The 25,289-nt window shown below is 55.0% G+C and overlaps 1 protein-coding gene across 2 annotated transcripts; it reads right to left on the reverse strand.

Moving 5' to 3' along the window:
- Positions 1–21,496: 21,496 nt before the first annotated feature.
- Ly6e (lymphocyte antigen 6 family member E) lies at positions 21,497–25,043 on the reverse strand. 2 transcript variants are annotated; one of them, XM_047526224.1, is made up of 5 exons: positions 24,777–24,959; positions 23,480–23,644; positions 23,006–23,110; positions 22,478–22,597; positions 21,497–22,376 (listed from the first exon to the last, which is right to left on the reverse strand). In XM_047526224.1, the coding sequence occupies exons 3-5, from the start codon at positions 23,055–23,057 to the stop codon at positions 22,156–22,158; spliced, it is 393 nt and encodes a 130-aa protein (XP_047382180.1). In that variant the 5' UTR covers positions 23,058–23,110; positions 23,480–23,644; positions 24,777–24,959; the 3' UTR covers positions 21,497–22,155. The 2 variants fall into 2 exon arrangements, with proteins under 2 accessions (XP_047382180.1, XP_047382177.1); XM_047526221.1 differs by lacking the exon at positions 23,480–23,644 and having other exon boundaries at positions 24,777–25,043.
- Positions 25,044–25,289: the final 246 nt, after the last annotated feature.

A 25,289-nucleotide genomic window follows, 5' to 3' on the forward strand; every position in this document is an offset into this window, starting at 1 on the left:
ACACAATCAATAAATTAGACTTGATGAAATATATAGAATATTCCATCCATCAACCAGCGAATTCACTTTCTTCTCAGCAGCATATGGATCTTTCTTGAAAATAGACCATATGTTATACCACAAAGCAGCCCTTAGTGAATGCAAAAAAATAGAGATACTACCTTGTGTTCTATCAGATCATAATGGATTGAAATTAGATATTAATGACAAAATAAAAAAGAGAAATTACTCCAACACCTGGAGACTAAAATAATATGCTATTGAATGAAACATGAATAACAGAAAACATCAGGGAAGAGATAAAAAAAGTTCTTAGAGGTCAATGAGAAAAATGAAACAGCATATCAAAATCTCTGGGACATGATGAAAATGGTACTAAGAGGAAAATTCCTTGCATGGAGCGCATTCAAGAAAGAATAAAAAGTTAACAACTAAAGACCTAACATTACAGCTCAAAGCCCTAGAAAAAGAAGAACAGAACAACACCAAAAGTAGTAGAAAACAGGAAATATTTAAAATCAGAGCTGAAATCAATGAAATTGAAACAAAATAAACAATTCAAAAAATAGACAAAATGAAAAGTTGGTTCTTTGAAAAAGTAAACAAAATAGACAAACCCTTAGCCACACTAACAAAGAGGAGAGAGAAAATTCAAATTACTAAAATTTGTGATGAAAAAGGAAATATCATGACAGACACCACTGAAATACATAACATAATGAAAAGCTACTTTGAAAATATATATTCCAAACAAAATAGAAAACACTGAAGACATTGACAAATTTCTAGAGACATATGATCCTCCCAAACTGAACCAGGAGGACATACAGAATTTAAACAGATCAATATCAAGTAATGAAATAGAAGAAGCCATCAAAAGCCTACCAACCAAGAAAAGCCCAGGACCAGATGGATTCTCAGTTGAGTTCTACCAGATCTTCAAAGAAGAACTCATTCCAATACTTCTCAAAGTATTCCAGGAAATAGGAAAGGAGGGAACCCTACCGAACTCATTCTATGAAATTAATATCACCCTCACACACAAACCAAACAAAGACACATCAAGGAAAGAATAATTTAGGCCAATATCTTTGAGGAATATAGACCCCCAAATCCTTAACAAAATTCTGGCAAATTGCACCCAAAGAAGATAGTGTACCACAATCAACTGGGGTTCATCCTGGGAATGCAAGGTTGGTTCAACATTCATAAATTGATAAATGTAATCCATCACATCAATAGACTTAAGGATAAGAATCATATGGTTATTTCAATTGACGCAGAGATAGCATTCAACAAAATACAATACCCCTTCATGCTCAAAACACTAGAAAAAATAGGGATAGTGGGAATATACATCAACATTGTAAAGGTTATTTATGCTAAGCCCTCAGCCAGCATTATTCTTAATGGAGAAACACTGACAGCATTCCCTTTAAAAACTGGAACAAGATAGGGATGCCCTCTTTTACCACATATATTCAAAGTTGTCCTTGAAATACTAGCCAGAGCAATTAGACAGACTAAGGAAAAGAAAGGGATACGAATAGGAAAAGAGGAACTCAAGCTGTCACTATTTGCTGATGACATGATTCTATATTTAGAGGATCCAAAAAACTCCACCAGAAAACTTCTAGACCTCATCAATGAATTCAGCAAAATAGCAGGATATAAAATCAACATGCATAAATCTAAAGCATTTTTATATGAAAGCAATGAAACATCTGAAAGGGAAATGAGGAAAACAACTCCATTCACAATAGCCTCTGTTGGGGTCTTAAGCCCCCTTGCTCTTCTTGACCAGCGACAAGGGAAGGGGGCACTCCCCAACAAGGTCAGACTGGGATAGGTAAGGCCGACTGACCGCCCGCTCCCAGCCCTCCAGGCAGAGGACAATCAGACGCATCAGGGAGACCAGTCACAGCAGGAACTCGTTTATTGAGGAAGTCACACAGCTTTTATGTAGGGTGGAGGCTAGGCGGGAACCAATCAGCTTAAAGGTCAGCAAGGCAATGGGTGTGGGGGTGGTTCACGCAGGTGAGAGTCCCATAGGACTATATGGCAAGCATGAGCTGATCAGGTTCGCGGAACTGTTGTTAACCAATCCCTGATGGTGGTCTGATTTATCATCATTAACCTTTGAAACCGCCTTTGAGGCCTTGATCTTGCTCACCCACCAGGGAGTAAGGAGTCAGCCTGAGTTAGTTAAGGTGTCATTAGTCCCAACAAGCCTCAAAAAAAACAACAAAACAAAACAAAACAAAACTTGGGAACCAATCTAACCAAAGAGGTAAAAGATCTCTACAATGAAAATTACAAAACATTAAAGAAAGAAATTGAGGAAGACCTTAGAAGATGGAAAGATCTCCCATGTTCTTGGATAGGCAGAATTAATATTATCAGAATGGCCATACTTCCAAAGGTGCTATACAGATTTAACACAATTCCAATTAAAATCCCTATGACATTTCTCATAGAAACAGAAAAAGCAATCATGAAATTCATCTGGAAGAACAAAAGACCCAGAATAGACAAAGCAATCCTGGGCAGGAAGAGTGATGCAGGAGGTATCACAATACCAGAACTTAAACTCTACTATAGAGCAACAGTAACAAAAATGGCATGGTATTGGCACCAAAATAGACAGGTAGACCAATGGTACAGGATAGAAGACATGGAGACATACCCACATAAGTACAGTGACCTCATACTAGACAAAGGTACCAAAAACTTAAAATGGAGAAGAGATAGCCTGTTCAACAAATGGTGCTGGGAAAACTGGAAATCCATATGCAGTAAAGTAAAATTAAACCCCTCTCACCCTGTACAAGACTCAACTCAAAATGGATCAAGGATCTAGGAATTAGACCTGAGACCCTTCACCAAACAGAAGAAAAAGTAGGCCCTAATCTCCATCATGTTGGCTTAGGACCAGACTTCTTTAACAAGACCCCCATAGTGCAAGAAATAAAAGCAAGAATCAATAAATGGGATAGATTCAAACTAAAAAGTTTTTTCTCAACACAGGAAACAATCAACAATGTGAAAAGAGAGCCTAGAGAGTGGGAGAAAATCTTTTCCACACACACTTAAGACAGAGCACTCATCTCCAAAGTTTACAAAGAACTTAAAAAACTTTACAACCAAAAATACAAAGAACCCAATCAATAAATGGGCTAAGGAACTGGGCAGACACTTCACAGAAGATATACAGGTAATCAACAAATATAGGAAAAAGTGGTCATCATCCCTGGTAATTAGAGAAATGCAAATTAAAACCACCCTAAGATTTCATCTAACTCCAATGAGAATGGCTATTATCAAGAACACAAGCAATAGTAAGTGTTGGTGTGGATGTGAGGAAAAAGGCACACTTATATGTTGCTGGTGGAGTTGCAAATTGGTGCGGCCACTCTGGAAAGCAGTATGGAGATTCCTCAAAAAACTTGGAATGGATCCACCATTTGACCCAGTTATCACACTCTTGGTTTATACCCAAAGGACTTAAAATCAGCATAGTACAGTGATGCAGCCACATCAATGTTCACAGGAGCTCAATTCACAATAGTTAGATTGTGGAACCAACCAAGATGCCCTTCAATGGACAAATGGATAAAGAAACTGTGGTATATATACACAATGGAATATTACTCAGCCATAAAGAAGAATAAAATTATGGTATTTGCTGGTAAATGGATGAAGTTGGAAAATATCATGCTAAGTGAAATAGGCCAAGCCCCAAAAAACCAAAGGCCAAATGTTTTCTCTGATAAGTGCAAGACAATATATAATGAGGGAGGATGATGGGGGGAAGAGAAGAATGAAGGAACTTTGGATGGTGTAGAGGAAAAAGGAATGGGAGGGGGTGGGGATGGAAAAACAGTAGACTGAGACAGACAGTATCACCCTACTTACATGTATGATTACATGAATGGTGTGGATCTACATTGTGTACAACCACAGAAAGGAAAAGTTGTACCCCATTTGTGTACAATGAATCAAAATGTGTCTGTAAAAATAAAAATATATTAATAAAAATAAATGAATGAATGAATGAATAAGAATGAGTCACAATGGCTGAGCACCCAGGGCTGCGTTCCAAACCTAAAGTGGACCGTGTCACAGCACTGTCAGTACTGCCTGCTGAAGCTTCTTGCTGTCCACCGCAGGCTGTGCCTCCCAGGGAACCTACCCCAGCTTTGTACATCTGGGTGCTCAGAGACCGTGTGGCCACCCTGCTGAAAAGACCCCTTCACAGTGCTGGAGGGCCGGCCTCGGCTCTCCTCGCAGTTCTGAAGTCTCTTTTGTTTGTTAGAGACCCTTGGGTGCCCGAGCAGCTCAGCAAGGCCGACGTTACCTCTGCAGAGGGCGAGCTTCCAAGGAAACCAGGCAGGCAAGCACCCCTGGGCGGGCGGCGCCTGCTTTATCCCCAACGCAGTGCCGCCCTGGCCCCGACAGAAGGAGCTGGGGTCACCATCTACGCAATTAGCTAATCTTAAAGTTGCAGAGGGCAAAGCAAAGGGCTGTAGTTACAGTGGCTGCGATTGGATCTTACGGCCCAATTAAGGCTGAATGCTGTGTCCGAAAATGGACCACCAGACTTCCGACTTCTCACATTTATTTATTTATTTATTTATTTATTTATTTATTTATTTCAGTCCTGGAGGTTGAACCCAGGCATGCTCACTTGTGACAGGGTCCACTATATGTTTAGAACACAGCCCTGGCTGCTTGGCTGCTGCCACTCATTTTTAGATGGACATGCTCTTTTTCTTCCTCTCTCCCTGCTCCTCCCTAACCTCAGGGGAACAGGCTTACCTTTCTTCCCCATGGAGGCAGACTTATCTGTCTCTGAGTGCACACCCACCACAGGAAGGAATCCAGCCTTTGGGGATGGCAGCAGAAGACCTCAGAAATGCCTGTCTCCTGAGTTAATGAGTGAATACTACTCCAACAGAGAGCACGGGAATGTGGCCTTTGGGTCGCCTCTTTAACAGCCCCTGTTCCCACTGGTGGGCAGAATCACAGCCCCTGGGACAGGAGTGCCCTGAGTTTCTCCTTTGCTAGTAAAGCAATAAAACTTCTTTTTCCTTTTTCTCAAAATTGTGTCCTCATTATTGGATTGGCATGGGGGACGAGGACCGAGCTTTTGGCCATAGATTTGGCGACACGAAGGAACTCAAGACGTGACTTTGCTCCAGCTTTCTTGGGCAGGCCTGGCTCTTCAAGGACCCCCACTTCCATGCTGAGGCCTCCTGTGCTGGAGAACTTGTTGAAGGCCAACTGCAGGAGACTTAGGAGACAGGTGCGTTTGCCTCGGGTTGAACCACAGGAGCTGTTCCTGTGAGTAAAGGGAGGGACCAAGGGACTGTCCCAGCAGCTGCCCAAGCTCCTTCTGCTCCAGGGAACTCCCGCCTTCTCTCCCTGAATGGTACAGGTTGCGCCACTGTGGTCCACTTTGAGAAGAAGGAAGCTGAACTTAGGAAAGTCAAGACGCCCTTGGCCATTTGGCAAGTCCCCCAGTGTGCATGGCTCCTCTTTGTGGGAACATCTGGTCCCTCTTTCAGGGGCATCTGTGGCACCACTGGTGTAGGAGTCATGGTTAAGTGGGGCTGGAGAACCTAGGGATAAGTGCTCCCTTCTGATCTGTTCTAAGTTCTCATCTGTTTGTTGGCCTGGGGCTTTTGAATTCCCTCTGGTTATCTCTTTTGTTTGTACCTGTTACTGCCCCTTGTAAGACATGACCAGTACTGTATTGATCCTATAGGTAGTCTCTTGGGAAAGATCTCGGCTGGTCAATTTAGAGGTTCCCATGTGTCAGCCATGGTTTTGGGACTCCTCTCTGGTTGTCTCTCTCTGTTTCTTTTTTGTACAATCTTGAAACTAGAATTGGTCTGTCTGAGGTAAAGTAAGTGGAAGGAATTGGTATGTGTAGGTCTGTCTGTTTTAAAGGTTCCCATCTGTCAGCCCTGGTTTCTGTGATCCTCTTGTCCATCTGGTTTTGTTTTTTGGGTCTGATACTGGTCCTTTAAGACATGGGCCATGCCGCATTGATCTTACGGGTAGTCGGGCTGCCTGGGCCACCTCTAGGGATAAGCTTCACTGTGTAAGAGAAAGCATTACTGTAACACAATCTGGACTGTAAGTGGTTTTTCTGGATTGTTATGCAACCTTGGCACTGAAGTTGTTCTCTCGGGTAACGGCATTTATGCAGTTGCATGATGCAGGGTCTGAACAGTCAGGCACTACGTCAAAGGGGCCAAGAGGCACTGCCTCTGGTGTGCAAGAACAGTAGGACACCAGAAGAAAGGGGTGAAAAGATTGAAGTCTTTAAAGCAGTGCTGGCACCCCCTGCACTGTTTCTCAGCCTGGCCCCAGGCAGCTGCAGTTCATGTCACTGTGGGTCAGGGACACCAGCCCCAAACTGGGGGGTGCCTGTGCTGTAGAAAAATGACCAAAGGCAACCTGGCCTCTGCCCTGCCTTCCGGTCCCTTTTGCCCCTGGGGGGTGGAGGTTTCTGGCCACAAAGGATGTTTATGACCTGGGGACAGGCATCGTTTCCCCTTTAAGATCTGACAGACACCCCATTTGGCCAGGGGATGTTCATCACTGGGGCAAAGTAGATCACATTCATAAGGTCTGTTTCAGAATATGAATTTAAGAAAGGGTCTGAAACTAGAAAAGATAAAAGAAAGTTGCAGGTATGGAAATATTTTAGTATGGAAAATTAGAAGGTAAAAGAAAAGTTTCTGGATGACAAAGTATTTTGTCTGGTAAAGCGATATTCTTGTACTAAAGTCCAAGATGAAAGAGGACAAAACTAAGGGTAGAAAGTTGTGAATGTTTAATTAAGTTGAAGAAGGTTCGTGGAAGGTAAATCTCAAAAATTTGTGTTTGTGATTAAATTGCCCATAATTAGCACAAAGTTATTTGAACTTTAATGTACTGATATGAAGCAAAGTCTGAAACATTGATCTGCTCTTATCTATCAAGATAATTTTCTTGTATTTGTTAGTTTTTTTTTTTTTTAAGAAATTAACACATTTTATTCTGACTCACTGGTTTTTCTTACTTGTTCCTCAAAGGATTAGAAATTTTGAACTCCTAAAACACATTCAGAAGTGTTGGCACTCCCAGGCCTATGTGCCTCATTACTCTGTATAGGGTTGTAAGGCCAACTTTCCTTCCTTGTTCTTCAAGATATAGTAGATTTTATCTGTGAATTCTCTTGAGGAGATCTATTCCATATTCTTCAGGTTGTGTTCATTTAGAAGACCTTCCTGCTTTCAAATGTGTCAGCAATTTTTTGTTGCTGTTCAAGAAGTCTGAAATATGGTCCCTGGCAGTGTTGAAAGTTCATGCTGGGCTCTGACTTTCATTTGGGCTGCAGGTGGCATCAGAGAGCAGTCCACAGTTTCTCTACACAGTTACCTTATCAAGAGCAAATAAAAGCATAGTATCTTAGTCCATTTGTGCTGCTGTAACAAAACACCTGAGACTGGGTAATTTATAAACAATTGAAATTTATTTTTCACAGTTTGGAGAGTAGGAAGTTCAAGACAAAGGTGCCAACTGGTGAGGGCTTAATCTTGCTGCTTCCGAAATGGAGCCTTTCTTGCTACATCTTCCAGATAAGGAACGTTGTGTTGTTGCATGGCAAAAAGGGAGAAAAGGAGTGAACACCATCCAATCACACCCTTTTATAAGGGCACATAATCCTGTTAGTGAGGGCTCTGCTTCATCAACTTCCAAAGGCCACGCATCCAACTATAGTTGCACTGGTGATTAAGTTTCATAAATTTTGGAGGCGATAAAAGCATTCAAACAATAGCACCTGGTTTCTGTAAATTGAGCAGCTCTCCTAGGTTAGATTATATTCCACTAAATAACTGACTTCAGAATAACTACAAGTTAGGCATTTTTGTTCCCGTTTAGTATTTGTAATAAAGGTGAGACCCTCAGAGCTCTCTGGTAAACTAGACTGTGTGAACAGCTTGCCATCTCCTAGCCTGGGCAGGGCAGGAGAGTGTTAGGTTTTATTACTTGGGGAAATTAAGTCTTAAAGGAATTAGTGTATGTACCTGTTTTAAAGTCTTAAATGATTACTTTATCTGGTTAAACAAACAGTTGTTATTTAGGTTATGACAATACAGTTGACATCCTAAATATATGCAACTAGGTATATGTATGCATCTGAGAACTATGTCTGTCTAGGCCTTGTCTAAGTGTTATGTGAAAGTTTATAAAATGAAATTCCATTAAGTTCACTGGCAAGATAACCCATAAGTGCTCTCTTTTATACATTGTATCTGCCATAGAAGGGCCACACTGCCATTTGAAGATCTGTCTGTTTGCTTTGACTAAGTCAATGTTTTTAGAAATTTTTTTAGTTGATGGACACTTATTTTATTTATTTATTTATATGAAGTGCTCAGACTTGAACCCAGAGCCTCACACAGGCTAGGCAAGTGCTCTCCCACTGAGCCACAACCCAGACCACTAAATCAATTTCTGATGAGTAATACTGTTTGCTAAAATAAGAGATTTAAGGCTATCCTTTGATTTTTGTTGACCCATGCAGACCTATGATTATTGTTACCGTATACTCTGGATTCTCAATTGTGCTTTAAGAGTTAAACTCAGTTAAATGTAAAGCTCTGGAGAGTACTTTGCCAAGTTGATGTTCTCCAAACTAAAATCAGGTGTAGCAAAAGTCCTGGGTTTGTATGAAAATAGCAAATTCAGTTGTTATTTATTCATGTATTGCTCATACCAAAGGCCACATGGGGAAGGAGCCAGCTGAGTCTCCCCTGAGCTGGCTCAAAAACCGAAGGCCTGCGGTAGCTGTAGAGTCCAGGGGCCAGGCCAGGGCAGCCTCCCGGGCAGTGGCCACCCCAACTGCCCCAGCGTCCATCCACCCATCCCTCCACCGGCCCTTCACTCATCCACTCAGACCACATGGTGGGTGCCCAATCCCCGGCTGTGGTGACTGGACACCAAGAAGGCCCTTGGGGTCCAGTTCCTTCGTCTGTGAGATGCAGGTCATGCAGACACCTCTGGGGCTGGGTGGGTCCAGGTGGGTGACGCTGGCACATGTGGCCAGGCCCTGCTCAGCTGCTGGGTGGAGGCTGCAGACAGGAGCAGGCCTGCCCTCTTGGGAATGGGGGCTGCTGTGGGGAGAGGGTCCTGGCTGGGCCCCCTGCACTGGCAGGCAGGTGCTAAAAGGGAGGGCTCACCAGCTCGGCCTCTCCCAGCTCGGGGGCTGCGCTGCTGCTGGTGCCTGGGGTCCTGCACGGAGCCCCAGCCCCGACAGCACCACGTCCCTGTGGAAGTGGCCTCCGTTGTGGGCGCGTCCCACGGGGGCCCGGAGTGGGGCCTCCTGGGGCTGGCGTGTGGCTCCTGAGGGGAGAGGGGTGAGGCTGGGTGCTCTCAGCGCGTGTGCGGGGACCTGGCGGGGGTGGCGGGAGCTGGGCTGAGCTGGGTGTTGTCACTCTGCAGGGTCAAGGGGCACTCTGGGGGGTGGGGCCCAAGGCCTCTGTTGCTGTGGCTCCTCCTCCCAGCCCTCAGCAGGGGTCCCTCCTTCACTTCCTGGGGGTCTTCTGTCCCTGCCCCTGGGTTGACTCCTGATCCGTGCTCACCCCAGGGGGGCCGTGGTGGGCCTGCTGAATGAGGGAGGGGTGGGCTGGGAGCAGTTGGGGAGTCACTGCCTCTGAGGAGCCTGGAGTTAGGGCCCCAGTGGAACGCCCGCAATGGGGGTCTCGGCCAGGGCCTGGGGGTCAGGGAGGCAGCTCCAGGCCGTGCCCAGGTCCCTGCCCTGCAGCCTGGTGCCCCCCACAGCTTGGAGAGCCGGGTCCTGGCTCCTGCCCCCTCGGCTGTGCCACCGGCTTCCTGGCCACTTCCTTGAGCCTCAGGTCCCCTTGTCAGAGAGTGCAGGTGGACTCTTTCCCGCCTGTCCAGCTTGGGTGTCGAGGGCCCGCTGGGGATGCCAGGCTGCCCAGCTGTCACTGCACAGGCCCGAGGCCGCCTCTTCGCCTCTGAGAGTCCGAGGAGGTGGAACTGGAGAACCAGTGCTGCCTCCCCACCTGCCCCAAGAACCTCTCCTCCCTCGGCATGTGCAGGTCCTGGGCGCCACCCTCGGATCAGGCTCTCTTGTGGCCGGGGTGACCTCTGCAGCGCAGGGGCGGGCAGCACCTGGCCCTGCCAGGGGCTCCTGTCCAGCCTGGGGTCCGTCCTCTGCTGGGCACTGCTATGATGGCCTCTTCTGCCTGCCTCCGCTTGAGGCCCGCATCTGTCTCCGTGTGGTTCTCAGCCCTGAGGTTGGGGAAGGACGTGGCGGGCAGGGCTGGGCTTCCTTGTCCAGCACCCTGGCATGTGACTCCTGCTGCCCAGGTGGGGTCCCTGCCTGCACCCACCCCTTTCTGTGGGACCAGGGACTTCAAACCCACTTCCTTTAAATGGCCTGCCTCAGAACAGGGCCCTGAGGCTTGCTGCTCTGGACCCTGGAAGCTGAGGGACACCACAGGGCAGGGGCAGGGGGCCCAGGTTCTCTTCCACGCTGCCCCCTCCCTGCCTCCCTGAGTCATCACTGTCCAAGCACAAAGGACTCCGGGGCCCTGGGGCCCTGTGGCCTCCCACAGGCCAGAGTCCCCCTCCCTCCAGCCAGCCAGCCCCTCTGCGCAGCCTGCCCAGGACCTGGTGCTTCTTCCGCTGTTCTGAGGGCCACGTCCCACCCATGTTCTGCTCTGCCCTGAGGTCTCGGCAACGTCCAGCCAGCCACCAGCCTTGGGGAGTGCTCTGGGCATGGGTCCAGCTGGGCACTAGGCTTGCCCAGTCCCTGGTTCTCGCTGGGCAGGACTCTGGCCGTGTGGCTCCAGGGGACATCGGAGTAGGGGCGCTGTGGAGTCACTGGGATCGTCGCCAAGGGGCAGGACCGCTTGCGCCCGAACCTACCATGGCTGCCCCTTGGCTGGGGCTCCAGAGCTGCCCCCAGCAGAGGGGGTGTCTCCTGGTGGTATGAGAAGGGTTCCCTCAGGGTTGGTGCTCAGGCAGACAGTGGATTCCCCCAGATTTCCCTGGGCTGGGCGGTGAGGGACCCGCCACCTCCCAGTGGAGGGGGAGACGGGAGCCCTCAGTGTGGGGCTGTGCTGCCCTGTGGCCTCCGGAGTCCCAGGTGCATGCCACTTGCTGCTCGGGCTCAGGGGTGGGCTCCTGCAGGCAGCCATGGCTTGCCCGGCCACACCCTGGGTCACTGTCCCATGATCCAGCTACTCTCTGTCCTGGCCTCCGCATGCCCATCAGGATTCATTCAGATTAACAGTAGGTGAATTTAACGTGTGCCCAAGTGTGAGCACAAATATTTGTTTTTTAGAGATTCAGATGTGACTGCTGGTCACGTTTTTGGGTCTGCTGGACCTGGAAACCTGTCAGTGGCCAGGGAGGGCTGGCTGTGCCAGCAAGTCCCGCCTGTGTGACCCACGGAGGTGGGGAGGGGAGGAGGGGCTGGCACCGTGGAGACTGGAGGGTGTGGGTTGTCCTGTGTCACATGCCGCCCAGTAGCTGGATGTCACCCCACCTCCCAGGGGCCCCAGAGGATTGGGCTTCGACCCCAGCAAGAGCACCCACTGCCGAGGGTTGCCTTGTCCCCAAAGGTCCATCAGGTAGGGCAGGTGGGCCTCCAGCTGAGCCCCAGGACAACAGAAGACCTGGGATGGGCAGAGGTGCTGGACAGAGTTTGGGGAGCTTTGTCCTCACAGGGGCCTCCCCTCTCCTGCCAGCTCCCCCGGCCTCTGGACACCAGGGCCTGCAGCACAGGGCACCTGAGCCCGCCTCCCTGTCCCCACCGCCTCTCTCCAGCCTCCCCCATGCAGGGACATCCTTGCCGTCTGTCCTCTGCACACCCTGGACCCCAAGGGCAGCTGAGCAGGAGCCATCATCTGCTGTTTCAGGGTCGGGGGCCTCTGGGGCTGCCTGGGAACGCGACGGGGAGCTGCAGCAGGTCCAGGCCGCTCCGCCTCACCTGTCTGTGGGAGAGATTTTAAGGAGTCGGCCTTGCAGCTGAGGGGACCACAGGCTGACGTAGAAGAGCGGCCGGCCCCCGGGGGCCTAGGTGGGGTTTTGGGGTGGCACTCCTCCTCCTCCTTGGCCTGCCGCCCACCCACTCTGCAGGGCCACCTGCTGGGCACACCTGCAGAGCACCTTCTCCAAGCAACATCAGAGTGGCCTGGGCACCACAGCCTGGCCACGCTGACATGAGGTCGTGTCAAGAAGCCCATCACAGAGCCGATGCACAAGCAGGATGACTTCAAGTCCACGGTGTCTGGGTGCGGGGGAGGCCTGTAGAGGGGGAGACGCGCACACAAGTCCTTGGAGTGGACTCTGGACAGAGGCACTCACTTCCCCAGGTAGCCGAGGGGTTCCTGGCCCCTGCAGAGGCTGGATGCAGCACCTGCCCGCCTGGGTCCTCTTTGGCTGGTGAGGGTGCTGTGTCCACATGGGGGCATTAACTGTCTCTGAGTGTCTGTGGGTCAGGAATCCAGGCCAGGCTCATCAGGGCCATGGCAAGGCCATGGTCAAGGGGTCAGCCTGGGCTGGGGTCCCCTCTTAAGGTTGTGCAGGGGAAGGACCTGCTCCCAAGCCCACACAGAGCTGGCAGGACCCTCAGGGCCTGCTTCTGTCGGGAGCCCACCTCGGCCCGGCCCCGTGGTCCTCTCAGTGCCAGGATGCGGCCAGGGTCTGAGGCAGAACTCGAGTGGGCGCTAGCGCCAGGCGGAGTGGACTGGGTGCTGCCCCCTCTGCCACATTCTGCCGCTTGGAAGCAGGTTGCACCCAGGGGAGACCCCACCTGGTGGGGCACAGGACGGGGCCATAGGGTGTTGGCCATCCCTGCCCTCGAGATATCCAAAGTGGCACAGGGCTGGGGAAGGGTGCTCAGAGGTGCCAGGGCAGGTTAACGCAGAGGCTGGAAGCATGTGGAGGGACACAGAACATGCCAGGAGGAGGGTGGGCAGCCTCCGGGAGCAAGGGCAGACCCCCAGGACAGCCGGCGATGGGGCCGCCACAGGTCTCACTTCAAGTGGAAGGAAGACGCTGCGGCTCCGTGGCTCATCTAAGGGCTGCTTCCCCTTCTCCCTCTTCCCCCGCGACCATGGGCAAAGTGAGATGAGCCCCCTTCCCTCTCAGGCCAGTCACCTGTCCTTTGCTCAAGGACCGCAGGAAGGAAGGAATCCCACTTCTCTGGGGCTGCACCGGTGGATCTGAGGAAGGACTTTCTCGAGGACAGGGTGAATCCTGACTCCTGACGGGGCATGCTGGGGTGCAGCCTGGGTGTCCTCTTTAAAAGCCCACTGCTCCCTGGCAGTCAGAGTCGCCGCCTCGGGGACAGAGGTCCCCTGTGTTTATCCTTTGCGAGCAAAGCAATAAAACTTTTTCCTTTTCTCAAAACCTTGTATTCCTTATTAATAAGTTTAGCATTGGAGACAAGGACCAAGTTTTTTGTATCAGGACCTCACCCACAAGTTCAGGGAGCTGAATGTGGCCAACACCCTGGTGCTGGGAACATAGCCCTGAAGGTGCCTGGCTCAGGTCGCGGGGACCCCCGGCAAAGGATCTTCAGAATTCACGAGCTGCAGAATTGTGAGAAGGCAAAGTGCTTTAGAGACTAGGTAGAAAGTTCACCAGGTGGACATGTAGCAGCAGTGAGCAGCTCAGCTTCCCATGCAGCCTGGCTCCAGGGAAAGGGACAGGAGGGGCAAGCAGCTCCGGGGGTCCTGCAAGTGACACCTCTCTCCTCATCTGCCAGGTTCCCTCGTCAGCCCCAGCTGGAGCCCTCCTGGCGGTGGTCTCCCTAGGGGTCCGTTCCACAGTGCAGTCAGGTGGCAGGCTGCATCTCCTGCCCTCCCCTCCCAACACCCAGAGTTAGGCTAGGAGATTCCCACGAGCTGGGACTCGGGTGGTGGGGGAGGGAGGTGTCTGCTTTACCAGGGCAGAGGGGCCCCAAGGCCTGCAGTCCCTTTGAGTCAACACACAGGCACACGTGTGTACACGGGAGGCACAGAGACGCAGCCCCTTGGGACTGGAAACAGGGCCACAAAAGTGCAAAAGCACCAACAACGGTTGGTGCCGGAGCTCGCTGACATCTGCGGGGAAATGGCTGCAGGTCCAGCGCTGGTGACAGCACTCCTCAGGAAGTGCGGCTGGGAAGGCTCCGGGCGTCAGCCTGCGTGGAGAGGCCAGCCTCCGGCTCAGCTGAGAACAGCCCGGTGCTGCCAGGGGCGGGGTCTGGGGAGGAGCGGGCAGTCCAGAGGGGCATGTCCAAAAGAGCAGCCCGAGGGTGCAGGTCTGGCGGGGTTTGGGGCTTGCTCCGCGGTTTCTGCACTCGTGATCCGATGACACGGGGACATGTGACAAGCAGGTCCGTCCCCATGTCACGCTGTGTTTCTGAATCAAAGCTGAAGCCACTTGGGACCAGGTGCAGGATGTGGAGTCCCACTGGGCACTTGTGGCTTCTGCAGGTGGGAGGGGTTGTCCATCAGAGCTCTTGTTTTCAACTACACTTTGCTGTATCTCCCTTTATAAACTTTTGGAAAGTAAATTTCTTTTCATTTTCATTTTCCAAATTTTCGACTAAATTGTTAGTAAAATTCTCTCTATATTTTTTTCCTGTGCTTGGGATTGAATTCAGAGCCTCACTCATGCTAGGCAAGCACTTCCACTGAGCTGGATCCCAGTCTTTTCATTTTGAGACAGGATCTCATTAAATTGCTGAGGCTGACCTTGAACTTGCAATCTTGCTCCTGGCCTCAGCCTTGAGTAGATGGGATCACAGGTATGGGCCACTGTGCCCAACATGCACACACAATTCATACATGATTAATTTCTGCTCTTATTATTTCCTTCATTCTAACTTTTAGATTCATTTTCCCATTCTTTTATAACTTCCTGTGATGAATGCTTCATTCATGAATGCAATTTTTGAATGCATAAAGGTAAGTGCATATAGTTCCCTCCCATGCATTCTGGATTGTAGTACATTTGCTATCATTTAGTTAAACCTGACTTCTGAATTTCGTCTTTCGCTTCTCTAACTTGTGGTTATTTTTACGTACGGTTCCTCATTGCGAGTCCCAGGAGGGCTGTGTTTTTATAATGATCCCTACTATCACTGGACTGTAACTGGAGAAGTCACTCTATGCCCTCAATCTTCTGAACCTTGTGGGCACCCTGGGTACTGGGGCTGGAACCCAGACCTCACACATGCCAGGTGAGTGCCCCGTGAGCCGCCCCAGCCCCTTGCAGAGACTTGCGGCTTCTCGTGGGACACATTCTTGTAAACGCAGGGCGTTCTGTGCTTGAGCAGCGTGTGGCAGCATGTGCTCTGCGGCTGGCTGGGTCCTCCTGCCCACTAACTGCAGCTGGTCACGTGCGAGCTGCGTGCCATGTGCCCTGGTCCGTGTGTGCCACCGACTGGTCTGGGATGTGAGGCTCCAGCCGGAGCACCAGTGCCCCTCGTCTCGCCTTTCAACCTCCTAACCATTTAACGGAAGTCCCCGAGTCTAGGGTCTCACATCTTTTGACTATCTATTTCGGTCCTTTTGAGGTAAGGCTCTGCACTGCTGCTAGTCACCTTAGGTCTCCTTTTGCCTCACGGACACGGGGCTTCTTTTATTTGGAGGTTTCATGGCTACTCATTTTCTGTTGTTTTGCTTCACATTTTATGTAGCTTTGTGATTTAGGGGTATCTCTGTGGACAGTGTAGACTGGAGATTTTTTAAAACTAGGAGGCAAGAAAGACTTCTTTAAGGAGAGTTTCCACTGGTGTGCTTTCACAAGTTTGCAGATTGTGCTTTGGGGGGCTGTGTAACCAATCGAGCGGGCACATCCCACATGTTCTGGAGTCACGTGGAGGGGATGGCAGCGTGCCGGCCATGAAGGAGGTGCGGTGCCCTGGGTGCCTCTGCTCGGGCAGCGGATGTCAGGAGGCGCACACTCCCCCCTGGAGAGCGTGCTCTGCTGGCCTCACAGATGCGTCTCTTACTGAGAGCCAGGGGAACATGTTCTTAAGGATTGCAAAGGTCTCAGGACCTCGGCAACCTTCACTCTACTTCCCCTAGGATTTGGCCTCGCTGTCCACGGCAGGCTGTGGAGACAGGTGACCAGCACTGCGTGGCCACCAGACCCACAGAGCCATGCTCCCTGTGGGCCAAGGCACCTCTGGGAGCCTCTGCAGGCCTGAGCCCTGCCCACAGCTGCACTGGCCACAGGGCCTTCTGTGTCCCCACCACTGCCAGGGGCCTGTCCATGTGTCCTTTCAAAATGTCACCAAATCTGTGGGCTCCTTCCCCGCTCAGCACCCTGAGGTCTCACTCAGGGGTGTCGCCTGGAGAAGGTGGGCTCTGTCTGCAGGCGCCTTCCGCTGGGTGGGGGGCATCAGCTTCACCAGGGCGGGCAAAGGAGCTGTGCCCGGAGCAGGTGAGATGGGAAGGCCAGGCAGTCAGCATGGGGAGGAGTGTGAGGGTCAGTCAGGGGACACTGGCTGTGAGCAAGGATGAGAGAGCCAGAGGGGCCGAGAGGAAGCCAGCCATCCCCTGCTCTCGAAGTCAGAAAGGCAGGTGTGTAGTCAGGGAGGATGAGCAGCCACGGAGAACGCGGAACCCATCACCAAATTAGAAAGAGAACTGCTGACGATTATTCTGTCCAGAAGGACAAACAGTAAGTCTCTGTGCCTTTGCTCTTGGGTTCGGGGAAGGAGTAAGGAGGATGACTAACGACAGGAGAGCACTGAGGGTCTGAGGGGTGTCTGTCCTCTACCACTTCTTTTTTTAAATTTTATTTATTATTTTGACTCCTTGTACACAAATGGGGCACAACTTCATACCTCTGGTTGTACACCCGTAGTCGCACCGTTTGTGTAGACACACGCACACAGGGCGGCGTTACCTTCCCTTCCCCGCTCCCGCCCCTCACTCCCTCCACACAATCCATCCTTCTCCACTCTTGCCTCACCCCCACCCACTACCTATTTAGGAAGTGGCGGAGGGCGTCGGTTCTCGACCACTTAAATAAACCTTGCCACGCCTGCGTACCTTGGCTCGGCAGCGTGGTTTCTTTCTTTGACTCCGTGAAACATGAACTTGGTCCTGATCAAGGAGACAAGCATCACCGGGAGGCGATTCCCAGGGACCGGGCGCCACCTCCCTTCTTCCCTAACTTGGGCACAGTGGACCTGTCACAGGCCGAGGTGTTTCGTACTAGAAGGAGGCTGTGGGTCCAGGGCCGTCTGGAGTGTCAACATGGCAGCTGGGCCAGGCAGCAGAGTGAAGTTCCTGGGTGGGTGGCGTGTGACCTCCCAGCTGCCCCCACAGGTGAGCTTCCTGCAGGCCAGGGCACAGTACGCAGGGCAGGCTGGTGACAGGCATGCATCCTGTGACCCTGGGGCCTCCCCTCCCGGGAGCCAGTGCTGGGGCCCCGCCCAGCTTCCTCTGTGCAGTGCAGGAACTCCAGGCCCGAACCCCAAGGGTCACACCTGTCCTTCCTCAGGCTCTGGCACCAGGAAACCAACACTCAAGAGGGTTTCGGGCTGGTCCTTCCGTGTCCAGGAGTCGCGTAGACCACCCCAGGCACCCTTCCTGCCACAGCCTCTGGCCACAGGCCTCCCTCTGTCTCGCCTGTCCCACAGCAGAGAAAGCTGCAGGCTCTGGGATCTGCCCCGCATGTCACAGGAGGCCAGCGGGCGGTCTTGCTCGGGTCACATCCTCCTGTGGTGATCAAATGTGGGTGTCCACCTGTGGGCTCACTGGCTGCATGGAGAGCAGTGCCAACAAAGGCCATAGCCCCTCCTGTCCGGGGATGTCCTCCTGGCCTGACAGGGACCATGACCCTCAGCAGGGCTAGGGGAAGGGTGGTCATGGTAGGCAGCGCCCCTTCTCACACCTCTTCCTCTAGAAGGCGAAGTCAGGGGCCCCTGGGTTCCCAGGGAGTGGCTGCCTTCCAGTGTGTGGGGAGGGGTCCTCGGTCTGGGAGGGGAGCAGCGAAGGGGCTGGGCTGGGGAGGGCAGAGCTCGAGCCTGGGAGTAGCTCAGGGGGCATGGAATGGGATATGGGGTCCACTCTTGGGGCAGGAGAATCTGTGTGGTCCCCCAGGAACCCCTCCCAGCAGGCCTATGGAAGGTTCTGCAACTCTGGGGGTCTATCAAATGGTGGTAATTTCCACCCCCTCTCCCCCCCAGTCTCCCTGCCCGGACCTCCGGATAAGGGCAGAGCTCAGGGTTCAAGGGTCACTTTGAGTGCTTTGGAATGCAGGAGGCAGGATGGGCCGGGGATGCTGGGCCTTACCTGCCATCTCCCCAGGCCTGGAGCCCCCGCCCTGCACTACACCCAGACCCCCGGCCATGAAGGCTGCTGGCCGCACACTGATGTAGGGGGGAGGGAGGGGCATGAATGAGGGGCGAGAGCCTCTGGGACAGGGTCTCCCATGAGCCCTGCCTTAACCTCCAGTGAGGAGGGGCAAACCACTCTGTGCCACAGATACACTGGGAGGGCAGAACCTGCTGGTTTACTTCTGACCCCTGACCCACACCCCCTTCCATCACCCAGGCCTGGGCAGGGGTCATCAGTCACACGGGGGCTAAAGTGGACCTTGTGCTGTGGCCACTGCCCTCTTCGAGGTCAGTCCCAAGTGGGGTCTGAACCTGAGCAGAGGGCTGTGGGTGGGGCCTCCCAGGGAGCATCCCAGGGGCCTGCCTAGTGAATCGGCTCTGGGCAGCTCGGGGACCCTGGTCTGGGTGGCCGGGGTCACCTTCACTGTGAGCTCAGGGAAGGTCCCGCTCTGCCCGGGTGGCATCAGTGTCCCTGTGGGCTTCCAGGGCTCCTTGGAGGAGGTCAAAGGGGCCCGGCAACCTCTTGCCCACAGGGAGGCGAGCCACGTTAGCCAGAGCCTGGCCCTCAGTGTCCATCATGTCGAGGCGCACCCTGGCATCTTCTTGGAACCCTCTCCACAAAATGGGGACACTGACAACTGTCAGCGTCCTGACTCCGGAGGGTGGGGGAGTAAGCTCGGGCCTGAGAGCACTGCTGTGGGGGCTCAGTCGAGGGCCGTGCTCCCCTGGGGCTCAGCCCCCTGCCCTGCCGAGCCCCTCCCCCACGGCGGCCTCTGGTGGTGCACTCAGGGCCCAGGCCTCACCTAGGCACCCACAGGCCAGCAGCCACACCACACAACTCAGCGTCCCCTCGCCTGGAGCGGTGGGCTCCCCCCACCCCTCCCCCACACGGCCTCTCCATCTGCTGGCCCAGGTCCCAGGGGCTTCCTGCCCAGTGTCCTTCACATTTCTCCGCTGGGCTGGACTCCAGCTCGGCCTCCCAGAATACAGAACTGGGGAGGGGGCCTCCAGGGTGGGCTCACAGGCTCTCCTCTCTGGACTCTCACTCCAGCCCTGACTGGGCCCCAGCAACCTGCCCCGAAGCCCAGGAGCAAGTGGGGGCCATGCCCTTGGGAGGACTTGCAGTGGGGGCCTGGCTTAGAGGGGCAGGGAAAAAAGGTGGGGGCTGAGGAGCCCCTGGAAGCTGGGATACCTCAGGCCCAGGCTGCTCACGGCCACGAGGACAGCGCCTCAGTGAGGGCCCAGGGTCAGCAGGCTGGGGACCCTTGGGAGTCCCTGCAGAGGAGGAGGCATAGTCTGTTGGCTGGCCAGCTGGTGGAGCAGTAGGGGCACAGGCTGGGCAGAAGGTTCCCCCAGGGCCCAGGGTGGACAGGTCAAGATACCCTGCAGAGAGACATCTGTGGGAAGATGTCAGAGACGGAGAGAACTTGGGGCTGTACGGGCTGTGGGGGAGGACGAGATTAGCCTGGTCATTCCCCCTGGCCTGTCCCTTCCTAAAGCTGTTCTTTCCCTCGGGTTACTTTGGATGCCAGGGTCATAAACCTGTTGGGTGACACCCTGAAAGACAAAAGGCGACCGTGCCCTACAGCTCTGCCCGGCACCCCCGGCCTTTGTGTTCTCCCGGCTCCTAACCCCAGTGCTGCTCCCGACACCCCACGCCTGCCTTTAGGTCTGGCTTCCCAGTGTGACACACTGAAATCGAAGTCCTTTTCCTGTTCCACCATCCACCTGGGACTGGGGTGACTGAGAGGCGTCCTCCTGTGCCAGCACCTCACCCAGCCCTGGCCTGCCAGGCTCTGTAGTTCCAGCAAGCCCTGAGGTGGGGTGAGGGCCTGCTCCCGCCAGACTTCAGCAAGAGGAAAGAGCCCAGGGCCGCTCCCCTCCTCCTCACTCCTCCAGCCCCCTCAGGGCTCAGGAAGCAGAAACTCAGGCCCTGGGCCCCTCCCCTTTCCCCCTCCAAAGTCAGGAAATGGAAACTCAGCCTCCAGGCTCCTCCTCCCAGCTTCAGCCTCCACCTCCCCTGGGAAGGCAGCAGGAACCTGGCAGGAGGACCCATGGTCCCAGGTCTGGGCTATCTGGGCCTCATCTAGTGGCCCTTGCCCCCCCATACAAAGCAGAGCAAGTGATTTCCACGCTGAGCCGGGCGACCCACCTCTCAGACATGAAAAAACCACAAATGAATGTCACCTGGAAATAGCAGGCGCTGCACAGAGGTGTCAGCCAGCACTAGGGCCTAGCATGCAGACGTGGCGTCTGGAGTCAGATTCCAGTTCTTGGGTCGACTTCTTGGGGGACAAGCTCAGACTGCCCTGAACGGGCAGCAGCCCCTGCCTCCTGCCCTCTTATTTTCAGTTATTCCACAAACTGAAGTGTTTCTTTCTGCTGCCCTGCTCTGAAGCTGCTGGGCTGTGCTTCCAGAACCTTCCCCAGGCTTTGGGAGCTGAGCCGGGCTGTGCTCTAGGCAGACCCTCCTCCCATCCCCAGATGCCTTCAGGCAGTGGTGGGAGTCCCAGGCTTGGAACAGGGGATGCTGCCTTCACAGGTTTCAGAGGCCTGCCCTGTGCATCCTCAGCGATCACCATGCCCCTGCTGGGCTTCTAGGACCTGGGCACAAGAAGGGCCAGGAGCCCAGTGGTCCAGACCCTGCCATGGCCCTGCCGCCATCCTGGCTACCAAGAGCTGCCCCAGGCATGTCTTGCTCTTCCTGCTGCCTCACCAGCCCCAAGCCAAAAGACCACAGCCTAGCATGGGCCATGGCCAGGGGCCATGCTTCCTGTGGGCTTGTCAGTCCCAAGGGACAGATGGGCACCAGCCTGGCCTGCCCTTTGTGGGGACCTCCTGCCCCTCCCACTGGCCCTGGGACAGCTGCCCCACTCACCTCGCTCCTCAACCCAGGGTGCTGCCCAGGCCTCCCCTGGCCTTTGGGAAGCAGAGCCTCTCAATGGACCTCATCCCAGGGCGGGGGAAAGGGCACAGCAGCCGGTCAAGGCTCGAGAACTTTCTTTCTCCCCTAGGGCCCACTGGCCCTGCGTCTAGGACGGCACCACAGAGGATCTCTGCGCCTCCCTCCACGAGGGACCTCCCAGGCCAGGTGGCGAGAAAACCACTGCAGGGCAGGAAGGGGTGGCAACATTTTATTTGAGGCACCGAAGCAGCAGCAGGGCTCCAGTGTGGGGGCGAGGGGACAGTGGGCAGGACTCAGCTGGACCTGGGGCCAGGAGCCCAGGCCTGGAAGCACTGGGAGCCCCCGAAAGGCTACTCCTGAAGAGAGTGCAATGTGGGTGCAGAGGTCGGGGAAGGGGCTTTGGTGAAGCTGGGCTCCCGGGGCTGCCGCCGCCCTGGACTCTCCTGTCCCTTCCCCCCAACACTGCGCCCACAGGGCTCCCACACACACATGCACAACACGCTGGTGTCCACCGGCAAGCACGCCCACCCTCCGCCGCCACCCTACCCCACATCCAGTGTGTCTAGGGCTGATGGCTTGGATGTCTTTCACTGTGTCCAAAATGCTCAATCCTGCCCTTGAGGATCCTAAGACTTCAGGGGAACCCTCATCCCTTCCCTGGTTCCTCCAGAAAAGTCACACAACTGGCCATAGAAGTGAGGGCAGCAGGCCCCACGAGGGGTAGGGGCTGGGGCAGAGGTGGTGCCCGGGTGGTTGTAGCCCAAGTGGGGGGATCAGGCACGCCAAGGAGTGGAGGCTCCAACAGCCTCCTGGGATCTGCAAGGGACTGGGCTTTTCTTCCTGAGCTGCGGGGTGTGGGGGACACAGGTCTGGGAGGTCAGGGGCCCAGTCTCAGCAGAACAGACAGTAAGCTGAGCAGGAGCCCGAGGCCCAGCAGTGGGGTGCTGGCCCGTGGTCCCCCACCAGCTGCGCTGAAATTGCACAGGAAGCTCTGGCAGCAGTGGGTGCCCACAGCCGCGACGCCGAGATTGACGCTGGGACCAGGGCAGATGGGGGAGCAGCCCTTGTTCAGGGTGTGGCCAAAGTCCACGACGTTCCCTGCATGGAAAGCCAGCTGTGAGGGCTGGGACTGGCCAGGGGAGATGGCCAAGTGGGGACGGGTAGGGGCTGAGGTCCAGGCACTCCCCGCCAGCACTCACCAATGCCAGCAGAGGCAGATATGGTCACACAGTAGTTGTCAGAGGAGGAGCAGACAGTGGGCTTCAGACAGTAGAGATTGCTGTTCTGATTGACGCAGGAGAAGCACACCAGGGAATGGACTGCCAAAGGAGGGACACACTCTGGGTGACATCTGCCTCCCGCCAGAGGAAGCCTCCAGTGTGCCTCCCAGGCCTGCCCTCTGTACCCAATCAGTTCACTGAGCAACTACTACATGCCAGGTTCTGGGCTGGGGACCAAGACAATGACAAATGACACCAGACCCTGACCCTTTAGGAGCTCAAGTGACCCCCAAACACAATGACAACAGAGTGGCCCGACCAGTGTTGAGGCTTCCCTAACACTGGAAGCAGAAGGGAGAAGTGCCTCAATTCACTGGGGAAGAGGAGCCAGAAGGTCCCACAGGGGCTGTCCTGGAAGGATCCCTGAATGACTGCCCAGGGGCCAGGGGAGAGGAAGCCAGGGAGAGGGCACAGCCTGTGAGAAGTCTGGGGCCCACAGCACCGCACCTGGCTCCACACCCAGAAGGGCAGCCAGCAGCACCGGCAAGAAGACCCTCATGCTGGAGAGGACAGATGTCAGTCCACAGGCACACAAAGCCAGAGACGCTCGTCCTGTTGGAGAGATGCACCTTGTCAGAGGACCAGCCCACTCACTCCACATCCAGGCTTCTGATCAGACCAGCATCAGACTCATCCCCCACGGAGGAACTTTCTGCTTCATCCCCAACCCACCCCTCATTCAGTGCGGGCACCTAGTAGTTGACACCCCTCTCTTTACACCTGGGGCACCTAAGGCCAGGTGAGGGATATCATCAAGACCACAGAAATAGAGGCCCAGGGAGTGGCCCTTGCTGTCACTGTTGGTGCTGAGGTGCGGAAATGGTGGTCAGCAATGATATTAGCTAATTGGCACCCTAGGAAACAGCGCCAGCTCAGGCCTTGAGCCTCCACTTCCCTGAGGTGGAGACCTGAGGTAGCCACCTGTCACCAGGCAGACACAAGCAGGACAGGCGCAGGTGAGGCTTGGGCAGGTGGGGCTCCTTTGGGCTGCTGTGTCCTCACGAGGAGTCCTCCTTTGGACAGGGGTCAGTGGCACCGGGTGGAGAAAGAAACCGGGCTGCAGCCAGGTTTCAGTTGTCTGGAGACCTGTAGGCAGGAGTCTGGTGCTTGGATAAGCCCTGGGTGGGGGAGGGACAGCCCAGGGCCTGGGAGGAAGGGTAGAGACCCTGAAAGGGAGAGCTGCAGACGGGGTTTCTGAGAATGGGCCCCAGGCCTCTCCACCCAGCCTGGACCTCTACTGATATCTTAAGAGTCTGGAATAGGAGTCGCAGATGGCCAATGTAAGTGCCAAGTCCAGCTGGGTCTGTTCCTGCCACCAGGCAGCCCAGGGAGGAGGGAGCTCCTCCATAAAGTGAGGCTGTGGCGTGAAGAACCCTGAGCTGTCTCCAAGGAGGCTCTGGCACGCCAGGGACAAACAGGTCCAGCCGGCATCCCCACGCGTCCACTGGAGGCATCTGACCAAGCGAGCTCCGCAGGGCTGAGCAAAGGCACCCTCTGGAGTGGATGGCAACCAGGAGACGGGAGCGTCGGTTTCCGGACCGGCAAAGGAAAGGTAGCCGGAGGGAGCCGATAGGCCCAGCTCTCCTTCCCAGCCCCGCAGCCCCTGGGAGAGCCAGGCATCTAGTGGGTGCCAGTCCAGCAAAGGAGGCAAGAACCTGTCCTGGCCTGTCCTCATGGAACCAGGTGGCCCACCTCAGGAGACTCGGGGGCCGGGCACCTCCTGAGCACGCATAATCTAGGTCAAAACAAAGCGATTCCGCCCCCTCCCGGGGCGGTTCCGGCCCCCTGGGCAACCGACCACCAGCAGTCAATTCTCCCCTTCCGCCAGGGGCTTCCCAAGGTTCCCGCTCAGTCCTCCAGTCGAGGAGGCTGTGTCTCCCCAGTCCCACGCGGGGAGTCCCGGCTGCCTGGACCTGGGCGCTGGGCCCCGCGCGCGGCCCGGAGAGGGCCCGCTCCTGCCCCAGATCTCCGGAAATACCCGGGCAGGGCCGGGCGACGGGAGGAGGGCTCCCGGGGGCGGCCCACCCGCAGCCCGACCCCGGCTCCCCGACCCTCCCTGCGCCTCCGCGTGCGCTCCCCTCGCTGGCTCCCCTTCCTCCCCGGCCCGGCCGGCGCCTTCCTGGGCGCGGGGTTCGGCTGGGGGCGCCTCCCGCCGCGCCGCCCCGGCCCGGCCCCCGCAGGTTGCGCGGGCGACCCTGGCCGGGCCGCAGAGACTCACCGCCGGGAGGACGCAGGCGCCGCGGCCTCGCCGAGCTGCCCAAACCTCGCACGCTGCGCGCGGCGACGGCAGAAGCCTCCTCGCAGCGGCGGCGGCGCCAGATGGGGCGGTGGAGGCGGGCGGAGCCGGCGGTTCGCGTGCTGGGGGCGGGCCGGGGACGGCTTCCGACTCCGAGGACCGCCCAGGTCGCCGGTCGTCAGGGGTCCCTGTGGCTGCGCCGCTGGCCCTCCACCCTGGGACTCCGACCTGGCCCCGCAGCCTGTGAGCCCGCGGCGTTCTTGGGTTCACGTGATACCCAGAGAGGGAACTGAGACCTCACGAACCCCCGCCCCCTGCAAGGTGGCGCCTAGACGCCTTCCACCGGGTCCTGCCAGGTGCCCGGCCAGTGCTTCTCGTTCTCTGGAAGGATAGGCCTGGTGAGGTTGAACTGGCGGCCAGGTCAGTGTGACAGTCACTGATGCCTAGGCTTGTGGGGGCCAGACCCGCTGCCCTGAGGCCTAAGGAGCGGTATGG

This window comes from Sciurus carolinensis, chromosome 1 (assembly GCF_902686445.1).
Source record: "Sciurus carolinensis chromosome 1, mSciCar1.2, whole genome shotgun sequence".
Classification (NCBI taxonomy): domain Eukaryota; kingdom Metazoa; phylum Chordata; class Mammalia; order Rodentia; family Sciuridae; genus Sciurus; species Sciurus carolinensis.

What these genes read in the sequence shown, in the direction of transcription:
- Ly6e (XM_047526221.1), bottom strand. Translation starts at nt 23,057, where the DNA reads ATGAGGGTCTTCTTGCCGGTGCTGCTGGCTGCCCTTCTGGGTGTGGAG. An exon ending in CCTTCTGGGTGTGGAGCCAG is followed by an intron (nt 22,598 to 23,005) that starts GTGCGGTGCTGT and finishes CTCCTTTGGCAG; the next exon opens with TCCATTCCCTGGTGTGCTTC. An exon ending in ATCTGCCTCTGCTGGCATTG is followed by an intron (nt 22,377 to 22,477) that starts GTGAGTGCTGGC and finishes CTTTCCATGCAG; the next exon opens with GGAACGTCGTGGACTTTGGC.